The 19,232-nt window shown below is 38.0% G+C and overlaps 1 protein-coding gene and 1 long non-coding RNA gene across 4 annotated transcripts; one reads left to right on the forward strand and one right to left on the reverse strand.

Annotated features, from left to right (window-relative positions):
• Nucleotides 1-3,827: 3,827 nt before the first annotated feature.
• On the forward strand, nucleotides 3,828-13,356 carry LOC134213311 (apoptotic chromatin condensation inducer in the nucleus). 3 transcript variants are annotated; one of them, XM_062692262.1, is made up of 8 exons: nucleotides 3,828-4,056; nucleotides 6,268-7,800; nucleotides 7,858-8,068; nucleotides 8,320-8,602; nucleotides 8,671-8,783; nucleotides 8,854-9,125; nucleotides 11,945-12,065; nucleotides 12,682-13,356. In XM_062692262.1, the coding sequence occupies exons 2-6, from the start codon at nucleotides 6,269-6,271 to the stop codon at nucleotides 9,052-9,054; spliced, it is 2,340 nt and encodes a 779-aa protein (XP_062548246.1). In that variant the 5' UTR covers nucleotides 3,828-4,056; nucleotide 6,268; the 3' UTR covers nucleotides 9,055-9,125; nucleotides 11,945-12,065; nucleotides 12,682-13,356. The 3 variants fall into 3 exon arrangements, with proteins under 3 accessions (XP_062548246.1, XP_062548247.1, XP_062548245.1); XM_062692263.1 differs by having other exon boundaries at nucleotides 11,945-11,982; XM_062692261.1 differs by having other exon boundaries at nucleotides 11,945-13,356.
• Nucleotides 13,357-16,040: 2,684 nt separating this feature from the next.
• Nucleotides 16,041-16,562, reverse strand: LOC134217561 (uncharacterized). Its single transcript, XR_009981092.1, has 2 exons — nucleotides 16,394-16,562; nucleotides 16,041-16,192 (listed from the first exon to the last, which is right to left on the reverse strand). It is a non-coding gene; the product is annotated as an uncharacterized LOC134217561 (long non-coding RNA).
• Between the last annotated feature and the right edge of the window lie 2,670 nt (nucleotides 16,563-19,232).

Genomic DNA, 19,232 nt, shown 5'->3' on the forward strand with positions numbered 1-19,232 from the left:
CGTAACGAATGCTTTTTAGTTGCATTCCCACTAAATTTCCACTCGAAATATAATGTGAGAATAATTGTTACAAAAAATACAAAACTCAAACAAAGTTTATTTTTATTTTTTCCCAAAATAATAACAATACTTCTCAATATTAGATCAGAAACGAACATAACCACAATCTTCAATGTTTGGCTCCGGCACAATAGAAAATTTTGGCTTCAGTTTGACAACCAAATCGATTCTATTGGCGCTTTGATGTTGCATGAAGAAGAAGAAGCAGAAAGATGATAATCGAAAAAATCTCCGATGGAAATTTGATATTTTTGTTTTGTAAATCTTCTCAAATTTAGTTATTTACTAAAACGGTAAAGGTACGGGTTGAACTTTTCTTATACTGTGTTTTAAGTGTAAAATTACAAAATAAAATTTCGAATAGAAATATTGTGTTTATTATACAGCAGAAGAAAAGTCCAACCCTGTCCAACCCCGTAATGCTTACCGTTTTTATTTAAATTGCTTTTAGAATTTTTAAAAACTTCTTCGTATGGTTTCCCATAGAGATTTTTTCGATTATCATCTTTCTGCTTCTTCTTCTTCATGCAACATAAAAGCGCCAATAAGCCATTTTATAGAAAGCTCAAATGACAGGAGACCTAACACTAATATTTACATTTTACAAGGAACATTTGCGAAAATGGAATAAAATGATGATGATGATGACGAAATGATGATGGTTTGCATGCATATTTACCGTATTTACCAAAACAAAGACCGAGCTCTCCACTCAAAATTTCGATCAGCTGTTCGAATCTGTCTCATAAAATGGCTTATCCGCACCACCCAGGTGTCTACACGGTTAGATGATTTTACCCATTAATGGGTACTATGTTATTGTTGGTATTATAGATAGTAGAATCTATAGATGAGCGAAAGCATGGCTGAGTCGATTTTTTTGCCCGTGCACACGCGCATATGACGTCACAACCCTCAACGTTTCCATTGAAATCGTGACGTCATGCTCGTTTGGAGACACGTTTGACAGTTCGTTTGGAGACAGAGGATTTATCTTCGCTCATCTATATATTCCACTATCTATAGTTGGTATTATTCCCATCGTGAAAAATTCACCCATTTTCTTTAAAAAGCGCCACTACCCATTAAAATGGGTAGTGGCACTTTTTCAAAAAAATGGGTGATTTTTTCACGGTGGGAATAATATCAACAATAACATAGTACCCATTAATGGGTAAAGTTATCTAACCGTGTATAAGCCATTTTTTAGAAAGCTCAAATGACAGGAGACCAAATACTATTGTCTGGTTTTCTCAAAATTGCACGCGGCGAACCCTTCATGAAAGGTACCGCCGCGCTTTCTGCTCCCCGTTTACTTGATTCTTATGGGTGAATAGCATTGCTGTGTATCGTTTGGCGCGGCCGTACCTTTCGACAGTCATTCGCCGCGTGAAGTTTTGTGCAAGTACCCATTTGGGAACACTACAAACGCCGCGCAGTGTATCATATCCAGAAAAACTGACAATAATATTTACATTTTACAAGGAACATTTGCGAAAATGAAATGAAATGGTGATGATGATGACGAAATGATGATGGTTTACATGCAAATTTACCAAAACAATGACCGAGCCGTCCACTCAAAATTTCGATCAGCTATTTGAATCTGTCTCATAAAATGGCTTATAAACTATGGTTTTGAGTGAAAACAACCAACTTTTGGGTAGTTTTGCACTGAAAACCAAAACTACCCAAAGGTGGGTTTTTTGCACTCAAAACCGTGGTTTGGGCCAATAACCCAAATTTGAGTAAAATGACTTTTCTGTCACTAGGTAGTTTGCCTTTAATCCCATGTAAACAATTTACTCAAAGCTGAGTTTAATTTATCCAAAGCGGACCTTAATCAACCCAAAATAGAGAATATTGAATTTACTCAAATTTGGGTAATTGGGCTGAGCAACCTCGGTGAGGTGTTTGGATCTTGCTCTATTTTTGATGGCAATCATGGGAAAGAAAGGGAAAACTACCCAAATTTGGGTAAATTTTTTCTGCTACTTTCTCATAAGTGCGTACACTCAGAAATAAATGTATACTAAATAGGTTAAAAGTCATGCTAACTGGCTATTCGCCTGGTTGACCCCGTATTAGTTTAAGCTTGGACTAAACGGAGATAGTATAAATTCAATTTATTAGCGAATAGTATAACATTCCAGTATATGAAAATAGAATAAAGGTGTTTTAATAATTTTAGTTTTGTTTTTGATTTGTCAGAAACAATAAATAAAAAATCTCTCCATTTTCTTTTATAGTATTTAGGTCATACCAATTACATATTATTAATTTATTTAACAGCAGAAGGTAAATGAGTCACATAATATTTTATAACGGAAATACAACGGCAATTTTGATTATGGTGTTCACGCTCGTAGCAATAATTCACGTAGCACTTTGTAACATCGGTGGGCGAGATCCTGGTCTTCCAGGCCCGAACTCCGTCGAACCGATCGCTACACCAATGGAACATATGATGATCCTGCGGAACGATGACTGCCGTGTTCCCGCAAGCCTGCAGCGACCAATCCTAAGAATCTGAAAATGGCATCGTGAAGCGGCTTCTCGAACTATTCCTTAGTGCCCTCGCTTCCCTTCGTCCTTGCTTCTTGCTCCGGTGTGTATGTAGCAAACTTGTCGTTCACAAGGTTTCACTTCGAACCATTTCCGTCGAGAACTGCGCATTACCGTAGAAGTTTGTGCGGTACGGGGAAACATTTACAGTTTGTCTTTCGTCTTGGTGGCTTCTGAGTTCAGACACTTGGTGCAATCGGGTGCTTTGGCATCTCTACGCGTTGGTCACGGTGGAACTCAAACTTTTAATTTAAATACTGCAACCTGCAATCACATCAAACCGATCAAATCATGTCAAGAATTTCGCTTTCTTTCTGCCATTTTTTTCATTGCGGATCGTGCGGAGACTTCTGCCTGGAAACACCTGTAAAAGTAAAATTACTCATGTCTAATTTACTCAATAATAATGCCTATCGTTTTATCCAGAATTACTTACGCTTGAAAGCATGATATGCCGTACGCCGCAGACTTTAATTCGATTGAACGCTCACGATGAAACAGGTTTTTGCAATTTCAGAACAGAAAACATGTCTCAATTTTTCCAAAGCGAAAAAAGTAATACAATGCTAGATATTCAAGCAAAAATAAGCCTTAGTATACATTTTAATATTTGATAGTATACTCTTTATACAAGGCTATGTTTTAATGTTACTTATCACTGAAATGATTAAAATTTAAACTGTCCTCGTTTATTTTAAATTCTGAGTGTATATTGAACTCAAAGTTTGGGTTGATTTATCTGTCCGTGTGGGTTTCAGTGTACACGGTTAGATCAAACAACCCAAAATGAAGTTCAAACAACTCAAAATTAAGTTCATTTCACTTAATTTGGACCGTTGGTGGGGGAAGCCAATTTTGAGTTGGATGGCCCAACTCGGATTTGAGTAGTTTCCGCTTGATCCCGTGTGAAAAAGTACCTAAATATTAAGTTGTTTCCACCTAATATTAAGTTCAAATAGGTTTAAACAACCTAAATTTGAGTTCAACCCCTTTAACCTAGCGTTGGCTTCCCCCATCGAACTGCTATCGTTGGGTGGTTTTCTTTCTCTGTTTTTGACATCAAAGGATGGAATGAAAGAGATGCCAGATCTAAAACAACTCAAAATTTGGGTTGTTTGATCTACCCGTGTATGATGGCGAGTAGAAATAAATAAGCGTGTGTTTTCGTGCAGTTCGGTTGAAGAATGGAGCAAAAAGAAAAACGAATAGGTAACGAAGCGAAAGAAAGGTTGATAAAAAAAACTTTTTCGATGGTGGTCAAAAACGTCGCGCGTTTGATTTCTGTCGTATAGATTTTACCCGGTGATTTTTTCCCAATAATCGTGCTAAAATCGGGTGAGAAATAGTGCATCTGTTTCGCTGAGAGTTATAGACCAAAAATAGCGAACAGTTTACAGTCGGATTCGAGGATAAAGTGCTGAAATTTTACAGGTAAGTTAGTCTTTCTTCCTTCACGAATGTGACTGGCTGGTTGTTTGAGGGGAAAAGTAAATTTCAAACCAAGAAGCATAAATGCGGCTTTCCGGCCACCATAATAGCGAATGCGGGGGAATGATTTTAAATAATAAGGTATGAAGAGTGATAATTGAATTTAAGATCCATACCGATATGTAATATCAGGTGCAAAATACGTTTTGTTTAATTCTTAATAATATTTACATTAATATTATATTAAGTTTGGTGGCTACAAAGTATATGCTGAAGTATGTTAATGTTAATATTCCGGTCTAGGAAATTTTTGACTGAACACTAAGCTGCGAGGCAGCAGTGTCGCAGTGGGGATGTAATGCCAATAAGAAGAATTGGGTTCATCATGCCTTATTTCGATAGCACCATTGAATTGATACGTTATAAAATTATTAACTATCCAGTAGGTACATGAAACTCCGACTTCTTTGAGTGAGAAAAAATTACCTACGTTTGTTCAATATCCAAGCAACAGTAAGCGTAACGAAGTCCCTATTTATTTGAAACTTGTTGTAGAGCATGCCATTTGCTGTTTAAAAAATGTACGAGAGAAAAAATAACATTTTTAATAACATATCTTTTTCGACAGAATTTTCTTATTGCTGGTCCCTTAAATAGATGACTCCTTTTTAAAAACAACCGTTTGGTTTGCTCAACACAAAACCACGCGTGTTGTTACTTTATTATATTTTTTTTGTTAAATTGCCATCACTAAGAAGTAGGGCCATGAGCCCCGGACGCAAACATTTTGTTTCTTCCAAGAGTCGATTCGTAATAAGATTGATTTAAAGAATTTAGAAATTAAAATCAATAAAATCTAGGTATATGCGTATTACACAAAGCCGCGTGTGATTGTCATGTTACATTTGAAACCTCGTTTTGTTTTCATTTCGCAGGCCAGATATAATAGATTAGGTCAGAGAGAAAAATTGTTGTTGAATTATGGTATAAAGCAAATAATGGTGGTAAAAATATGATGTTATACAACTTATAAAGGGCAGGAACAAATATTAATTTCTTTTATCATCTTCGTCTATAAATATTAGAAACATATGATAAAAATTAATAAAATCGCATACTTAATCTGTCTACTGTAAGAATTTTAATTTTTTAATAAAGTTCAATTATATATTCCATTATTTATACTTTATACAGCAACATTTCGAGTTCAAGTAATTAAATTTCTTCACGAAATTTGCAAAGCTTGTGGTTATGGAAATTACATTCGTTCCGGCCTGTCAGACAGAATGATATAAAACTTTTCTCGCTTAACAATTGATTAGGGCCTACAATGAAAAGTAAACAAATTCAATTTTAACACCCTTCGATAGTATCCTCTAATAGCTACTAATAGTATAAAAATATTCCGCATCTTCAATTAAATTACTTAGAAAAAACTAATTTTTGATTGGGCCTACAACGTGTTATTTTCAAAATATGTGTAAGTCCACCCTTAAAAACGGCCAAGCCACGCGTTTTTCTTCTGTCTGGGATAAGCCTTCTCCAATTTCGGGCCGATAACGGGTATTTTTTCCGAACCGTCATCAGCCCGACCTCGGAGAGAAAATTTCCTCCCGAAAAGCCTTATCCCGTGTTTACTTTCGAAAATGCCATAAACAAAGGGTCTATGAATGACAAGCAAATGCAGAATGACTTATCAAGAGGGCCTATTCCGGAGAAAAATATGAAAATAGACTTAAAATTTTATTTTAACGATTTCGACACATTTTTGCATGTTTTCGATGCAATTAAGATTATGGATGATAGACAGTGTTTATTATATGCTTTTGGGAGTTTTTGCTGCTTAAAATAACATAAACCTGGGAAATAGGAATAGAAATTGTGATGCATTTTTTCGAACAGCATTTTCTCAATGTTTACGTTTTGGCTGTAGGCCCTTTTCAAATGTTACGCGAGTTTTAGCCTTTTAAACAGTATAAAGTCCACCTGTATAAATGTTTCGAATTAAAAAGAAAGATCCTTACGTAACTATAAATTAAGGCATTCTAATCTTTTGCTGTTTTCTTTGTTATACTTTTCGTGTAAAGCACCTGAAAAATTTGTATTTTAAGTTCTCTGAAGCTACTAACCTTTAATCAAATATTATATATTATACTGAAATATCTTTACTTTAATGTACTAAAAAAATCGTATGGGTTGTTATACTAATTGCAGGATGCGACGAAAGGGTAGCGAGAAAGCAAAGGGCTCTCCAGAAAAGGTGTCTCGACGATCTAGTCGAAGAGGGCGGAAATCGCCGTCAGCAAGTCCTGACAGGGAGGTATCAGTTCCCAAAGAACATTTTGAAAATGAACAGGATGCTGAACCGGCAGAACAACAAAAGTCTGATGATAGTGGTTCGGAACGGGGAGAAGATGAGCTACGAAAAAAGGGACGAGGTCGCAGAACTGCTCGGGCGAAAGCATCTGAAGAAAAAACTTTTAGTCGGCCAAGAAGAAGTTCTAGACGTAAATCTCAATCAGTTGAGCCTTCCGACAAGGAAGAAAGTGAAAAGGAAGAAAATGGTGAACATTCTAATGATAAAGATGCGACCGTTATGGAGACTATAGTGGAGGAAAAACCGGAAGAAATACAAGAACCCGTTGCACCTAAGTCTCCCGAACAAGATAAAGTTGATTCACCAAATGTTCAAATAGCACCGGAATCAAATGAAGTTGAGTCCAAACCAGACACATGTGAAACTGTTAAGGAAGTCGTTTCAGAAGAGGCAAATATAGAGATGGAAACACAAAACGGAGACGAAGAGCCTGAAATCCCAAAAATACAACAGGAAGCTGTGGAACATAAATCAGATATTTGCGAAGCTTCACGTGAGTCAGGAGAAGTAGATTCGGAAAGTATTCAAGGGGATGAGAGTCAACAGGAACAGCCATCTAAAATAAAGGAAGACCTTCCTAAACAAGCTTCTCCAGAAAAGGAACCTTCTGAGGAGGAATCCTCATCAGAGAAAGAAAATCGCCAAACAGAACAACGCAAACCAGTGCGAAAATCCCGTTTCAGATCACGAAGCAGAACTCCCGTGCAGCAAGATTCACCCGATGAGCAGAAGCAGGATAATGGTGATGATAAAAATGAGGAAGAGTTAGAAGCTGGAGAAATTAAGGACGATGATACTCCAAAACGGAGTCTCGTGAAAAAACTTATTGAAGAGAAACCTTTACGTAGGCCTTTACAGCGGAAAAGAAGGTGGCTCTCGTCAAAATCAGACACAAAAGCATCCGTAATAACGATCTCCACTGATTCTTTAAAAAATATTATATCGGAACCGGTTCAGCCTGTTCCATTGTCGGACGTTAAGCTGGAATCTTCTCCTGAACCAGAGGAGATTGTTGATAGCAATGAGGAGCAGCCGACCGGGGAGCGACGTCGATCCAAAGACAAACTATCAACGAAATCTTCTGAAAAAGAAAACATTGAAGATCACGAGTATAAACCCAAACCAGCGGATAAACTGTTGGGAAATCGTAAGATCAGCATTGTCAGTGATGATGGAAACACGGCTATAGCCAGACCTCCGAGTCCGGCTAAGCATCATTCCAGCAACATATTGTATATTACTAATTTGGTGCGGCCGTTTACTGTCCTGCAGCTGAAGAGCTTACTGGCGCGTACCGGTAAAATAGTAGAGAATGGTTTTTGGATCGACAAGATCAAGTCGAAGTGTTTCGTTAAGTACGAAACCGAGGAGTAAGTATATTGTACTAATTTGGGAGACTGTTTTTCAATGGACTTTTCCTTCTACAGCGAAGCTGTGGAAACCCGTCACGCACTGCATGGTGTCCGGTGGCCGGCATCGAATCCGAAATGTTTGCATGTCGATTTTGGAACCGAATCGGCCATGGAGAAAGCCATTATTTCTACCCTGGATGACGCCGGCACCACGCGCATTACGATTGATAATGCCAAGGACGCCAAGGAGTTTGGTTGGAGCCGCGATTCCTTGAAACAGGAAGAGGTTGGTATATATTGAGTATTTAACCGAGGGAAATACAGACGTTGTTGCGTTTAAAACAAGTGAATTAAGATTAACTGAATAGTAAATGCCACTAGATTTTGTCGAATACACTGGGATCGCTTTTCATATGCTTTTCGGAGCGGAGGTGAAGAAATTGGCGTTGTTAAATTGTATTCTAACGCGATTTATGTTAGGATAATTGAGCGGAGTCTATCAAAATATCAACAAATTCTTATGTTTCTTTATTGTAGCAAATCCAAGTTGTGCGACCTGTGCGTGAATGGGATCTTGGAAAGAAGGACACGTTCGATCGGGAGGATCGTGCTCGAGCAGAAGGTGACAGGAGCGGCCGGGACAGGGAGCGGGATAGGGATCGAGAACGTGAGCGCGATCGGGACCGCGACCGTGAGAGGGATCGCGACCGTAGTGGTCGTGGCGACGAGGGACGTGGAGATCGTGGAAGGCGGCGTTCATCGGAGCGTGAATTCGGACGGGATAGGGATCGGAGACGTGGCAGCACCAGTGTTTCACCAGGTTAGTTTGCCTGAGGCAGTTCTAATATAGTGCTGGGTACAATGCCATTGATTGACTTATCTTTTTAGCGAGAAAGTTCAAAAAGAAGGAGAATGAACCACCAATCAGATTGTTAGATGACCTTTTCAGGAAAACCAAATCGACACCTTGCATATATTGGTTACCGCTGACTGCAGAGCAGGTACGGTTGGAATGTTTAATTATTTGACAATAATCTATTTCAATCAACCATTCCACTTATCTGTGTTTAGATCACTGCTAAGGATGAGCAGCGTCGCAAGGAATTGGCAGAAAATCAGCGCCGTCAGGAGGAGACGCGTAAGCAGGAGGAAGAGCGCCGTAAAGAGCGCGACCGTCGAGACCGAGAGCGTCGCGAGCGGCCTCGATCTAATTCACGCGATCGCCGTCGTCGTTCGCGATCACGTGACGATAACAGACGAAGGCATAGATAAATGCCCATAGTAGCAAGGATCGTTCCCGATCGAGTGGGAACGAAGGAGCGAATAAATGAGCCAATCGACTGGTAATTATTTAAAAATAATAATACTACTTTGGGTAAATCATTTAGCTGTGACCAAAGGAAAAAAAATTGTTAAAACACGTGATAACATTCCCTCTGCTAATCTTCTCCATAAAAGCCCCAAGGGACAGCCCTATGATGGGCTGTACGAACTGTAGACGTAGAATAGTGCGAAACCGCTAGGGGGAGATCCCTCAGCGCCGGACACCTCCCAATACCGGACACTTTTAAAAACAACACTTGCAAAGATCCCTTCATCGTCTTATGTCTTATGTAGTACAAAAGAAAGCTATTGAAAAGTCCTTTACCTGCATGGAATATCAGATCCTCATGTTGTATGTTTTGTACATGGTGTCTGCAAATTATCCGTACCTATTATAAATGGTTCATAGTATGATGGCAAATAAAACAGCGTGAAAACCTCGACAGCTGTACATACAAAGTACGAACGAGGTGGCGTTTGCAACCCAGCTAAATTTTCGGCAAAATGGGTCATTCCGCGATATGGCATTCAGCGAAACGATTTTCCGGGATATGTCACATTCCGCGGAATGGGACTCCGCGGAATGGCATTCCGCAGTTTGTCATACAACCTAAATGTTCTGATTTACTTCATTTGTCTGTTACTCATGTTAATATTTTCTGAAATTTTTCGAAACTCTGTTGATTTATTTATTTATTATCAGACTAAGGCCGAAGTGGGCTGTGCAGTGCATAAAAGTCTTCTTCATTCAGCTCGATCCATGGCTGCACGTCGCCAACCACGCAGTCTGCGGAGGGTCCGCAAATCGTCCTCCATTTGATTGATCCACCTTGCCCGCTGTGCACCTCGCCTTCTTGTTCCCGTCGGATCGTTGTCGAGAACCATTTTCACCGGATTACTGTCCGACATTCTGGCTGTGTGCCCGGTCCACCGTAGTATTCCGATTTTTGCGGTGTGAAGATGGATGGTTCTCCCAACAGCTGATGCAACTCGTGGTTCATTCGCCTCCTCCACGTACCGTCCGCCATCTGCACATCACCATAAAGATGGTACGCAGCACTTTCCTTTCGAAAACTTCCACTGCGCGTTGGTCCTCCACGAGTATCGTCCAGGTCTCGTGTCCGTAGAGGACTACTGGTCTAATGAACGTTTTGTAGATTGTCAGTTTGGTACGGCGGCGAACTCTATTCGATCGGAGCGTCTTGCGGAGTCGAAAGTACGTACGATTTCCAACCACTATGCGTCATTTTCGGCAGTCACCAGTGGGCCCAAGTACACAAATTCTTGGCTTGGTGGCTCACATTGTTTTTTCTTGAACCTCTTCTTATCATGTACTTTTTCTTCGACGTGTTGCTGACTCCGAATATTGCAAGCCAGTCAAAAAGCCGCTTGATGTGGTTTGGCATGACCCGACCATATGTAATATAGGTGATGTTGTACTAACTGCTTTGAAATAAATAAATTTGAGCGAAAATTTAACATTCTAACATGAACTTGCAAATGGGACAAGATGGGTCAGCACATACTGAACGGAAAACTCCATATCTAAAAAATATGTTTCAGTCCTGATTAAATCATATCCTCAAATCTTTGAGCATAACAACGGGATACTTTGGGAAATTTCTACGGAAAACTCTGCGGTCTTCTACGAATTTGAATCGGCGCGGAAAGCACTTACTACTGTAAGTGCTATTTTTTTTAAACACGGGAGTAAAGGCAAACTACTTTGACTCCATTTACTCAAATTTGACTTCCGGCACGCATGATCAAATTTGGGTGGATTGGTTTCACTTTTGGGTAGTTTATTCCTTTACTTTCTATCCACCCTCTTCGACTTTTTTTTAAAATACTTTATTAGAGTGATTTTTAAGTTTTTTTTACTCTGTTCATCACTTACCCTCTTCGACTGGTTTGGAATCAGCTGGTGCCATCAAATCGTTTCTCACCCTCTTTCTCGCATTTCTGGTGTCTGGGGATCATCAGACGGAATACATGATTCAGCTTTTTTTTGGACCGCTGAAGTTTGGCATAATCTTTGCTATTGCGTTCATCGTTTCGCAGGCTATTCAATTCAGTCGGTCGTCGATCATCACTCCCATTGGCTTCAGCTCACGCTTCGACGATTGTTTTCATTGATTCATCCACCTCTCAGTAGGCACCAATATTTCGACTTCTCCGAGTGTCTCGCCCAGCACCGTTACTGATACGCCCCACCCCCTCCAATTTCACGATTTCTATTTCCGAAGAGTTGGACTGGGTTTGGAGTCCTGCACTCATCGCCTCATACCATTCGTTTATGTCGTACACCAAGACTCTGCTCTGAAAGTAGTTCCCTTCTAGATTTGCGATAGATAGTCAAGGATTCACAGCGCTACAACGATAGCTCCGAAGCTGCTGGGGAACATATTCTTCCCGTCTATTGTGATCACTGCGCTGTACCGATTTCCCCTCTTTGGACGCCTTATCAGCACTCATAAGCACTGTCCGAATTGCATCCACAAACTATATCATTATTATTAACAGTTAGTAAGGGGAAAAGGGATATTGACCAAGATACTCGTGCCAACTTAAGGCTAGATTGCGTAATTTAGGATGGACAGGGTTGGGATTTTGGTTTGGGGTATTTCAGCTGCTCATCCGGGTATTTGACGTCAATAACGGTGTAGCGTAGCGTCGTGCTTGAGTTAGTTCATCAGGGAGCATCTTTCGGATGGCCAGAGCTTCATGATACACGGAACAATAAGACCAATCCTTGTTACTACGAACTGCTAAATGTTGTACCTACAACAATCAAACGTTATTTAAATCGTTCTAATATTATTTGTTTTAATATTTACAGAGATCGCGAAAGGATCGAGGATATTGCAGACACGAGCGGTGAGAGAGAAAGAGAAAGGGAGAAACAAGTTTTGGAAGATCCCGTTCGCCATATCTTGAGACTGGCGACGAATTCTAATAGGGTCTGTGCAGAATGTTATTGTTTCTTTTTAATCTTTACCTCTTACCCCAGGATGTGACGTTTCCCGTTCCTCGAGACTAGTTTTTTGGTTCTATATTGCTTTTTGTTTTACAGTCAATTTCTACATAATTTTTTGAGCGATTTGTTATCGTTCGCAGTCAGTTCCCGAACTCTATCTACTAAGAGTTGGTTCTGACTCACCCAACTTTATTGCTACATATAAAATTTATTACAGGATGTTAGGTTTGATTATGTATTGATCCTCAATCTAGCAAACGATTGTTTCGTTTTGAGAAACTAAACAGCATTTGCTATGGATTGTCATATTCCCATTGAGCTTTATTCAATTCACTAATATCTTTTTTACAACAAAGTTACTTTTTATAATTCATGAAGAAGTTATAAGCACATATATAGATAGGAATAGTACAGCCCGTGCAGTAAGCTTGTAGTATCCAGCATCGGTCCGACCAATCGCATAAGATAGCTAGCGGAAAAGGAGTTGCAGTTATACAATAACCGAGGCAGCCAAACAAGACCCTAATCACCAAAAACAGCATCGAAAATGACAGATCAATAAGCAACCTTCTCTTCTGTATATTGTGTATTTCTATCAGAAGCTGAATTGGCCCTCGAAGGCACGCACATGTTCTATGGGATACCGTGGTTCTGATTCCACAACCACCGGTGAGCGATGTCCAAACTACTACTCGATCTGATCTGGGTCTATGTTCTCAATGCAGGCGATATGAATATGAGGAGCAAGGATCACTTCAGCATTATTCCAGTCATCATCGTTGGCACTTTTTTATTGCAAGCAACAAACATCTTCACATTGACACAGAAGAAGAAAAGTCAAACAAAGTACGACTGGACTATCAACAATGCAAGGAAGCTCATTAACCACCATCGTACGGAGAATCCTGAGTTTGAGAATTATGCTTCACATGGAAACACATCTGTCTCTAAATCGTGACTTTGCAACAGAACGGCGACATCGTTCAAGACTTTCCAGTTTCGATGGAAATTACTAAATGAACTTATCATAGTCAACCCCAAATCAATGCAGTTTTGTTAGGATTTGTAGTGGGAAAACTGTCATATAACCGTATTTTTCGTAACAGAAATTGTAGTTTTTTTTTTCGGTGGTGACATAGTGTGAAGAAGCATCAAAACTACATTTTACGACAGATTGAATTCGCCAGTAAATAATTGGTAATATAATTTATAAATTATGAACACTACTCAAAACATAAGAATAAAGCGTATAAATGCGCAATACAACTTCAGAATTAATTAATGTGAAATTATTTTTAGTAGTGTAATCACAGATTAACAACATAAAACAAATTCCTAATTCGCGAAGTCGAAGCAAAATTCTTCACTCAAACAATGACAGTTCTTTATGGGTTTTACAGTAGAGCAACAGAGAGGAGGAGATGGCGGCCATGTTTCACTCAAACTCTGACAGATAGCAATGGGGTTTCCCATAGGAGGGAAGAGCAGAATTTGCTTCGACTTCGCGAATAGATTGTCATAAATCCAAATATCTTCGCTCATCTATTCAACTATAAATATTCTCAATCCAGTTGAAAACCGGAATTGGGGGCTAGCGAAGTTGGATTTTTCTCACAATCCGTACATCAAACCTAACTTCGGAAGTGGTGCGCTGTTTTCAAATCGGGAAGAGCTATTCAGCGCACCACTTCCGAAGTTAGGTTTAACGTACGGATTGTGAGAAAAATCCAACTTCGCTAGCCCCCAATTTCAGGTTTCAACTGGATTGAGTATATATAGGCTTGACTTGAAACCTTTTTAAGTCAGTTAACTTTAACTCAAGGGGGCTTAAAGTTCTGTTTCCTTCTCGGAATCAATCAACCAGCATTCAACCAGCTTACATCCGGCTATAACTTTCAAATGTTTCAATAAATAATGTATTCATTATTTATTATCCAATATTCATGTTTTTAAATTCCAAACTCTTGTTGGCATCTTAAAATCAGCATGACATAACCTCAATTTAACGAAAAGATAATTCTTCTTCTTCAATGGCTCTACATTCCAACTGGAACTTGGCCGGCTTTTTCAACTTAGTATTCTATTAGCATTTCCTCAGCTATTAATTGAAAACTTTTCTATGCCCGCCATTGCATAAGGGAAGATCCATAAAGTACGTCACGCAAAAATCGGCAATTTTAAACCCCCCCTCCCCCCTTCGTCACACTTTTTGTATTAAAACTCTAACATTTTTGTAAGAGTCGTCACGTTGCTCGGAACCCCCCCTCCCCCCTAGGAGCGTGACGTACTTTGTGGATGGCCCCTAAGTACCCGAATAAAAAATATTATAGAAAAACAATACAATTTATTGTAACATTACTATAAAAAACAATAAATTGATCTTAGATTACACTGTAGACGAAATAATAGGAATACATTGGAATTTAGTGCCATGAACCATTCAATTAATTAACAATAATAAAGTTTTCGCATTAGAACGTACGGGTTTTTAATCTTAACTATACAAAATCTGAGATTTTTTCATACTCTTTTTTTGTCAAACAATTCACGTAAAAAATAATCTTATATGTTATGGCAAAAAAACCATTCAAAAATACTTATACTCTTCATTATGCCACCTTATGAATGATCCCATATCAAGAAGCTAGTAACATTCATAAGTTATTGAAAAGTATAAGTTTCGGAATGTATGTGACTAATGCTTTGTATAAGTTTTTTCTTATCGGCAAAAAAGTATTAGAAATCTTAATAATATATAACATTAATTTTTTTTTACTTGTAGAGTGTATCGTAAATAATTGTTGAAATATCCGAAGAAAACCGTTCGTGTTACCTTATACTAAAGACACACTGGTGGTACAAGTACCACGGTTATATACCCTAGTACATATTGTACCATGGTTTTCCACGTTGTACCAGCATGGTACAAGGTGACACACTAGTGGTATAACTTGTACCATGGTACGAGTACCACCAGTGTGTCATTAGTATTAGATTTAATTGTATTTTTATAGTAAAACAATACAATGTTGGATTTCTTGATTATAACGGCTTTTAACGTTCAACGATGAAATTTGGAGTAAAATAATCAGGCCTGGTAGCGGGTCACTTTTTAGTGACTTGGTCACTTTTTTCGGGCTAGTCACTAAAAAGTCTCTTTTTTCGACCTCAAGTCACTAAAGTCACTTTTTCTCGCAAAAAGTCACTATTTTCAACTATTTTGAACATTTTGAAACTATTGACTAAGATTTTTTTATAAGGCTTTATGTATCCATCGGAAGATGCTTTGTTCATGGCGGAAATGAAATTACGGACATTGGACAAATGATCGCTCTGTAACTTCGCCAGCTATTTAACTCGCTGCTCTTATTGGCACAATCTATAAATTGGTATACTGTAACAGTCATGCAAGGAGGAGACCTGTCGATTACGAGTTTTTTTTAACTCAAACTTTATGCAGTAGGGGATGGTAGGGAGACTTGATTCTCCTCTGTTTTACCAAGAACTAAAGTAATATTGTTATAGTGTATTTTTATAATAGATCCTCTAGACATATGATCATTATGTTGCGAGTTTTTTTTTTTTAAATTGACGGCCTTATTTACTGTGTTTTGTTCCTCCTACACAGAAAGAAAAATCATTATTAGAATTAAAAAAACCATTGGTAAAAATGAAAAGTTGCGTTGGTTCTTTTTCGTAGAGAGTTGTGTATATTAAAAACAAAAGTACGCCAACTTTTATGACAACCATGGTTTAAAGTGCGGCATACCACTCTAAAAATAAAAGTTCGAGCATTTAAAAAAAAATGTTGTACTGTCAAACCAAAAAGCCTAAAATATGGCGAAAAGGAGAGTAGAATATTTTCATTTCGAAATTATTTTATTTATCCAGAAATGAGACCCCATTCCTACCCTTCATTCATATATTAATTTCGAGTTGAAAAAATCGAGATAAATAGTTTCTTTTTCAATTTTATTTATTTGAATCATTTTATTTGTGGTTGCTCATCGGAATAATCCAACCACTGGTCGGAAATCTCAGGCGTTTCTTAAGCATTGCGCTGTTGTTCTTTCGTTTACATATTTGTTACCGCCGGGACATGCGAATTATCTAAAAAAAGAGAGAATCTCACATAAGTACAACGATGTGATCAACGATCATCAAAAGCAACACACAACTTCCGGAGTTGGGCTATGCTATATTGATGGATGCGAGGGTGGCGATGGGTTTAGTCTCCGGTCAAATCTCCGGAACTGAATCCTTCGAATCTACTGATGCTTTCTACATCATGTCTATAAAAAAGCTTCTTACCTTTCAGTTCCATGTTAGGGTCATAACCGTGGCATTTTCCTTTCCCAAATAATGGTTTGTCCAAAAAACCAAAATAGCAGCTATGTTACACATTAGATTATAGCCGTTTTCCCGTATTTGTTATAAAATTAAACGCACCACCGGACGACACCGAACATATTCGCGGTTGCAAAACCGATTCCTTTTATTTATTTGTTTTTGCTGTTATGAAAGAGAGATGAAAAATAAAGAGTGACAGCTTTTGTGAAGTACGAGGCACTATGAGAAATGTTTAATAATTAAGTGGTCAAAATATAGTTTATCAATAATGTGAGAAATATCTTAGATTAGTAATAGTAATATTAATTATCTAAGGAAATATGCTTATTTTATTTAAGGTACCTATTAGAGTGAACCCATGTAAAGGATCGATTGCTTTGCATGAGTGGAGAGTGTCACGGCTTACGTCAATTTTAATTAAGTCATCAGTAACAATTACAGTCGCGTTATTCCTTTTGAGGTGCGTTAGAGTAGACGCGAAATGCGATGCGAAACGAAGCGTCCATACGATTTATTATTTACTGTTATTCCTTTGCATGCAATTTTCGAGCGCAGGCACCTTTCATGCGTGTAAAAATAAGTTAATAATTCTAACGTACGGGCTCCAATCATTTTGATGATGGTACGAAATAAAAATATGAACCTTGGTTTTTTACCTTCTGATATTCTATAGTGCCTAGAATTTAAAGTAAGTGAGTCAAAATTTTTTCTTCTCTTTGCCTTGCTCAAAGGTTCACCATTGATTGATTTGACATTTCTACAACTGTTCATATGAATTGGAGAACTTTTGATTTAACAGTGAGGACAAGAGAAAATCTACTTTCAAACAAAAAAAAAACTTTTACTCAAACCAATTTCACTTTCATTTTCAAGAAAATAAAGCTCTTTTCAAGGGGAAAGTGTAAAACTTTCTCTGAAACAATGTTTGTTTTTTGTGTGTAAGACTATCGTGGAGATGCAGAGGTATACACGGTCTCTAGTAGCATCGAGAGTTGAACTAATAATCCTTCCTTCCCTTGATGACCGTAAGGACGTGGCCGGCGCCGTAATTGACTTAGTAAAATGCATTGAATTTCCGAAATTTGCACATTGAGAATGATAGCTAAAACCCAAGCTCCATTCAATTGGTTCCCTGTGCAATTTCGCAAGTTCTAATCAATCACGGAGTAGCAACTACGAATTGTACGGTTATCCTGCTCATGCTCCATCAGAAATAATTTCAAGTTATTGTGGGCTTCATGGCCGTGCGGTTAGCGACGTCAATCGTATAGACGCATGTGCTAGGGAGTATGGGTTCGATTTCCCCCGGTAAAGGTAGCCTCACACCTCGGGAATTTGCTCCGCGGATTTTTTCCCCATGTATTTTTGCATATGCGATGTTTTCGGGATTTGGGCACGGAAAATCAAAATCCCGGCCCCATTTAAAATGCACGGGGACCAAAATCCGGCGGAAAATTTTCCCGAGGTGTAAGGTAGCCTTAAGGAGGAAACTTTCCATGATCGAAAAATTCTTCACTGGGTGTTATGTGTCCTGTCCGTTGTCTCATGCTAAGTGTTTAGTGTTCCTGTCTTCTTACACTGAGGATAATCCGCACATATTTATTGGCGAAAATCCATAAATTTTTACTTTAAGTGCACACATAACTATCCACTATCCCAGGACGCACTTAAAACAAATTAGTGTAATATATCTAGAGAAATATTTCATATGGTCCTATCTAACAAAAGTAAACAAATCGAGTTGTTAGTTTATTAACATTACTTACCTTTTAAATTGTATGGTAAATTTGAATCAGAACGATTTTTACTTTTTTTTTACTAAAAATTTATAGTAGTGCAAAACGGCCAATCTGACTTTTCGAAAATATCGCACAGATCTGTCGACTGGCCGTTTTGCAATGTGACAGTCCAATCTGATATTTACCAAAACATTGTCAAATTATCAGATTGGACCTTCGGTTGTCCATCGGTTTAATTATTAATTTTAATGATTTAAAATTATTTCTAAGGTATATATCCGATCCGATAATCCGACACGATAGACACGCTGTTAAGGTAAGTTTGTACAAGAATAATTTTAAGTTGTTGAGGTATATTAAGCATACAAATTACAGGACCCGCTTCAGAAACAGTAAACAGGTCATTAACAATCGGATCCCACCAAAGGGAAGCCTACACTCAGCCAAGAAAACTTGTAACAATCATACGAATATCTTATGTTTTTTTGCTATAAGGATTACTTATAAACTTTTTACGATTATCTTATGAACTCTGTGTTATTTGACCGAGAATGATTTTCATAAGTTTATCTTATGAAAATATTAAGTTTTGTCAGAGCCCATAATAAAATTCGTAAGGGAATCTTATGAACATCAATAATTTTTGCATATGAGGGTCATAATATTTTCAACACGATTTTTATATATGTTGTTCTTTCTTACGAGATCAAATAAGAAGAAAATACAAAAAAACGCAAATCTTTGTATAACGAAATATTTTATTTGTTGTATTAGTTGTAGTATTCACATTTTTCTCTATTTAATTAAATTTTAATCATATATGATTTATATTTCGTGAAGAGCAACGCACTCTTTGGGAGCTCGAAAGTCGTCGGTATTATCCTTTCCGACTGGTGGAAAATATTGAATGGTATACCATACGATAATAAACGATCAGCAGGTATCTTATATACGTCAACGAGGTTCTGTAAAATATAAATTATGATTTTAGAATTAAGCAGCAGGATAGAAAAGCATAGCAAGAGGAAACATTTACTTACACCGCTGATCCTCCAATTTAC

The sequence above is a fragment of the Armigeres subalbatus genome, chromosome 2 (genome assembly GCF_024139115.2).
Source record: "Armigeres subalbatus isolate Guangzhou_Male chromosome 2, GZ_Asu_2, whole genome shotgun sequence".
Taxonomy (NCBI): Eukaryota; Metazoa; Arthropoda; class Insecta; order Diptera; family Culicidae; genus Armigeres; species Armigeres subalbatus.

Bases quoted from the DNA above. Each gene is read 5' to 3' on its own strand.
- LOC134213311 (XM_062692261.1), top strand. From the start codon at position 6,269: ATGCGACGAAAGGGTAGCGAGAAAGCAAAGGGCTCTCCAGAAAAGGTG. The intron at 8,069-8,319 runs GTTGGTATATAT...TCTTTATTGTAG, and splicing joins ATTCCTTGAAACAGGAAGAG to CAAATCCAAGTTGTGCGACC. The intron at 8,603-8,670 runs GTTAGTTTGCCT...TTATCTTTTTAG, and splicing joins CAGCACCAGTGTTTCACCAG to CGAGAAAGTTCAAAAAGAAG.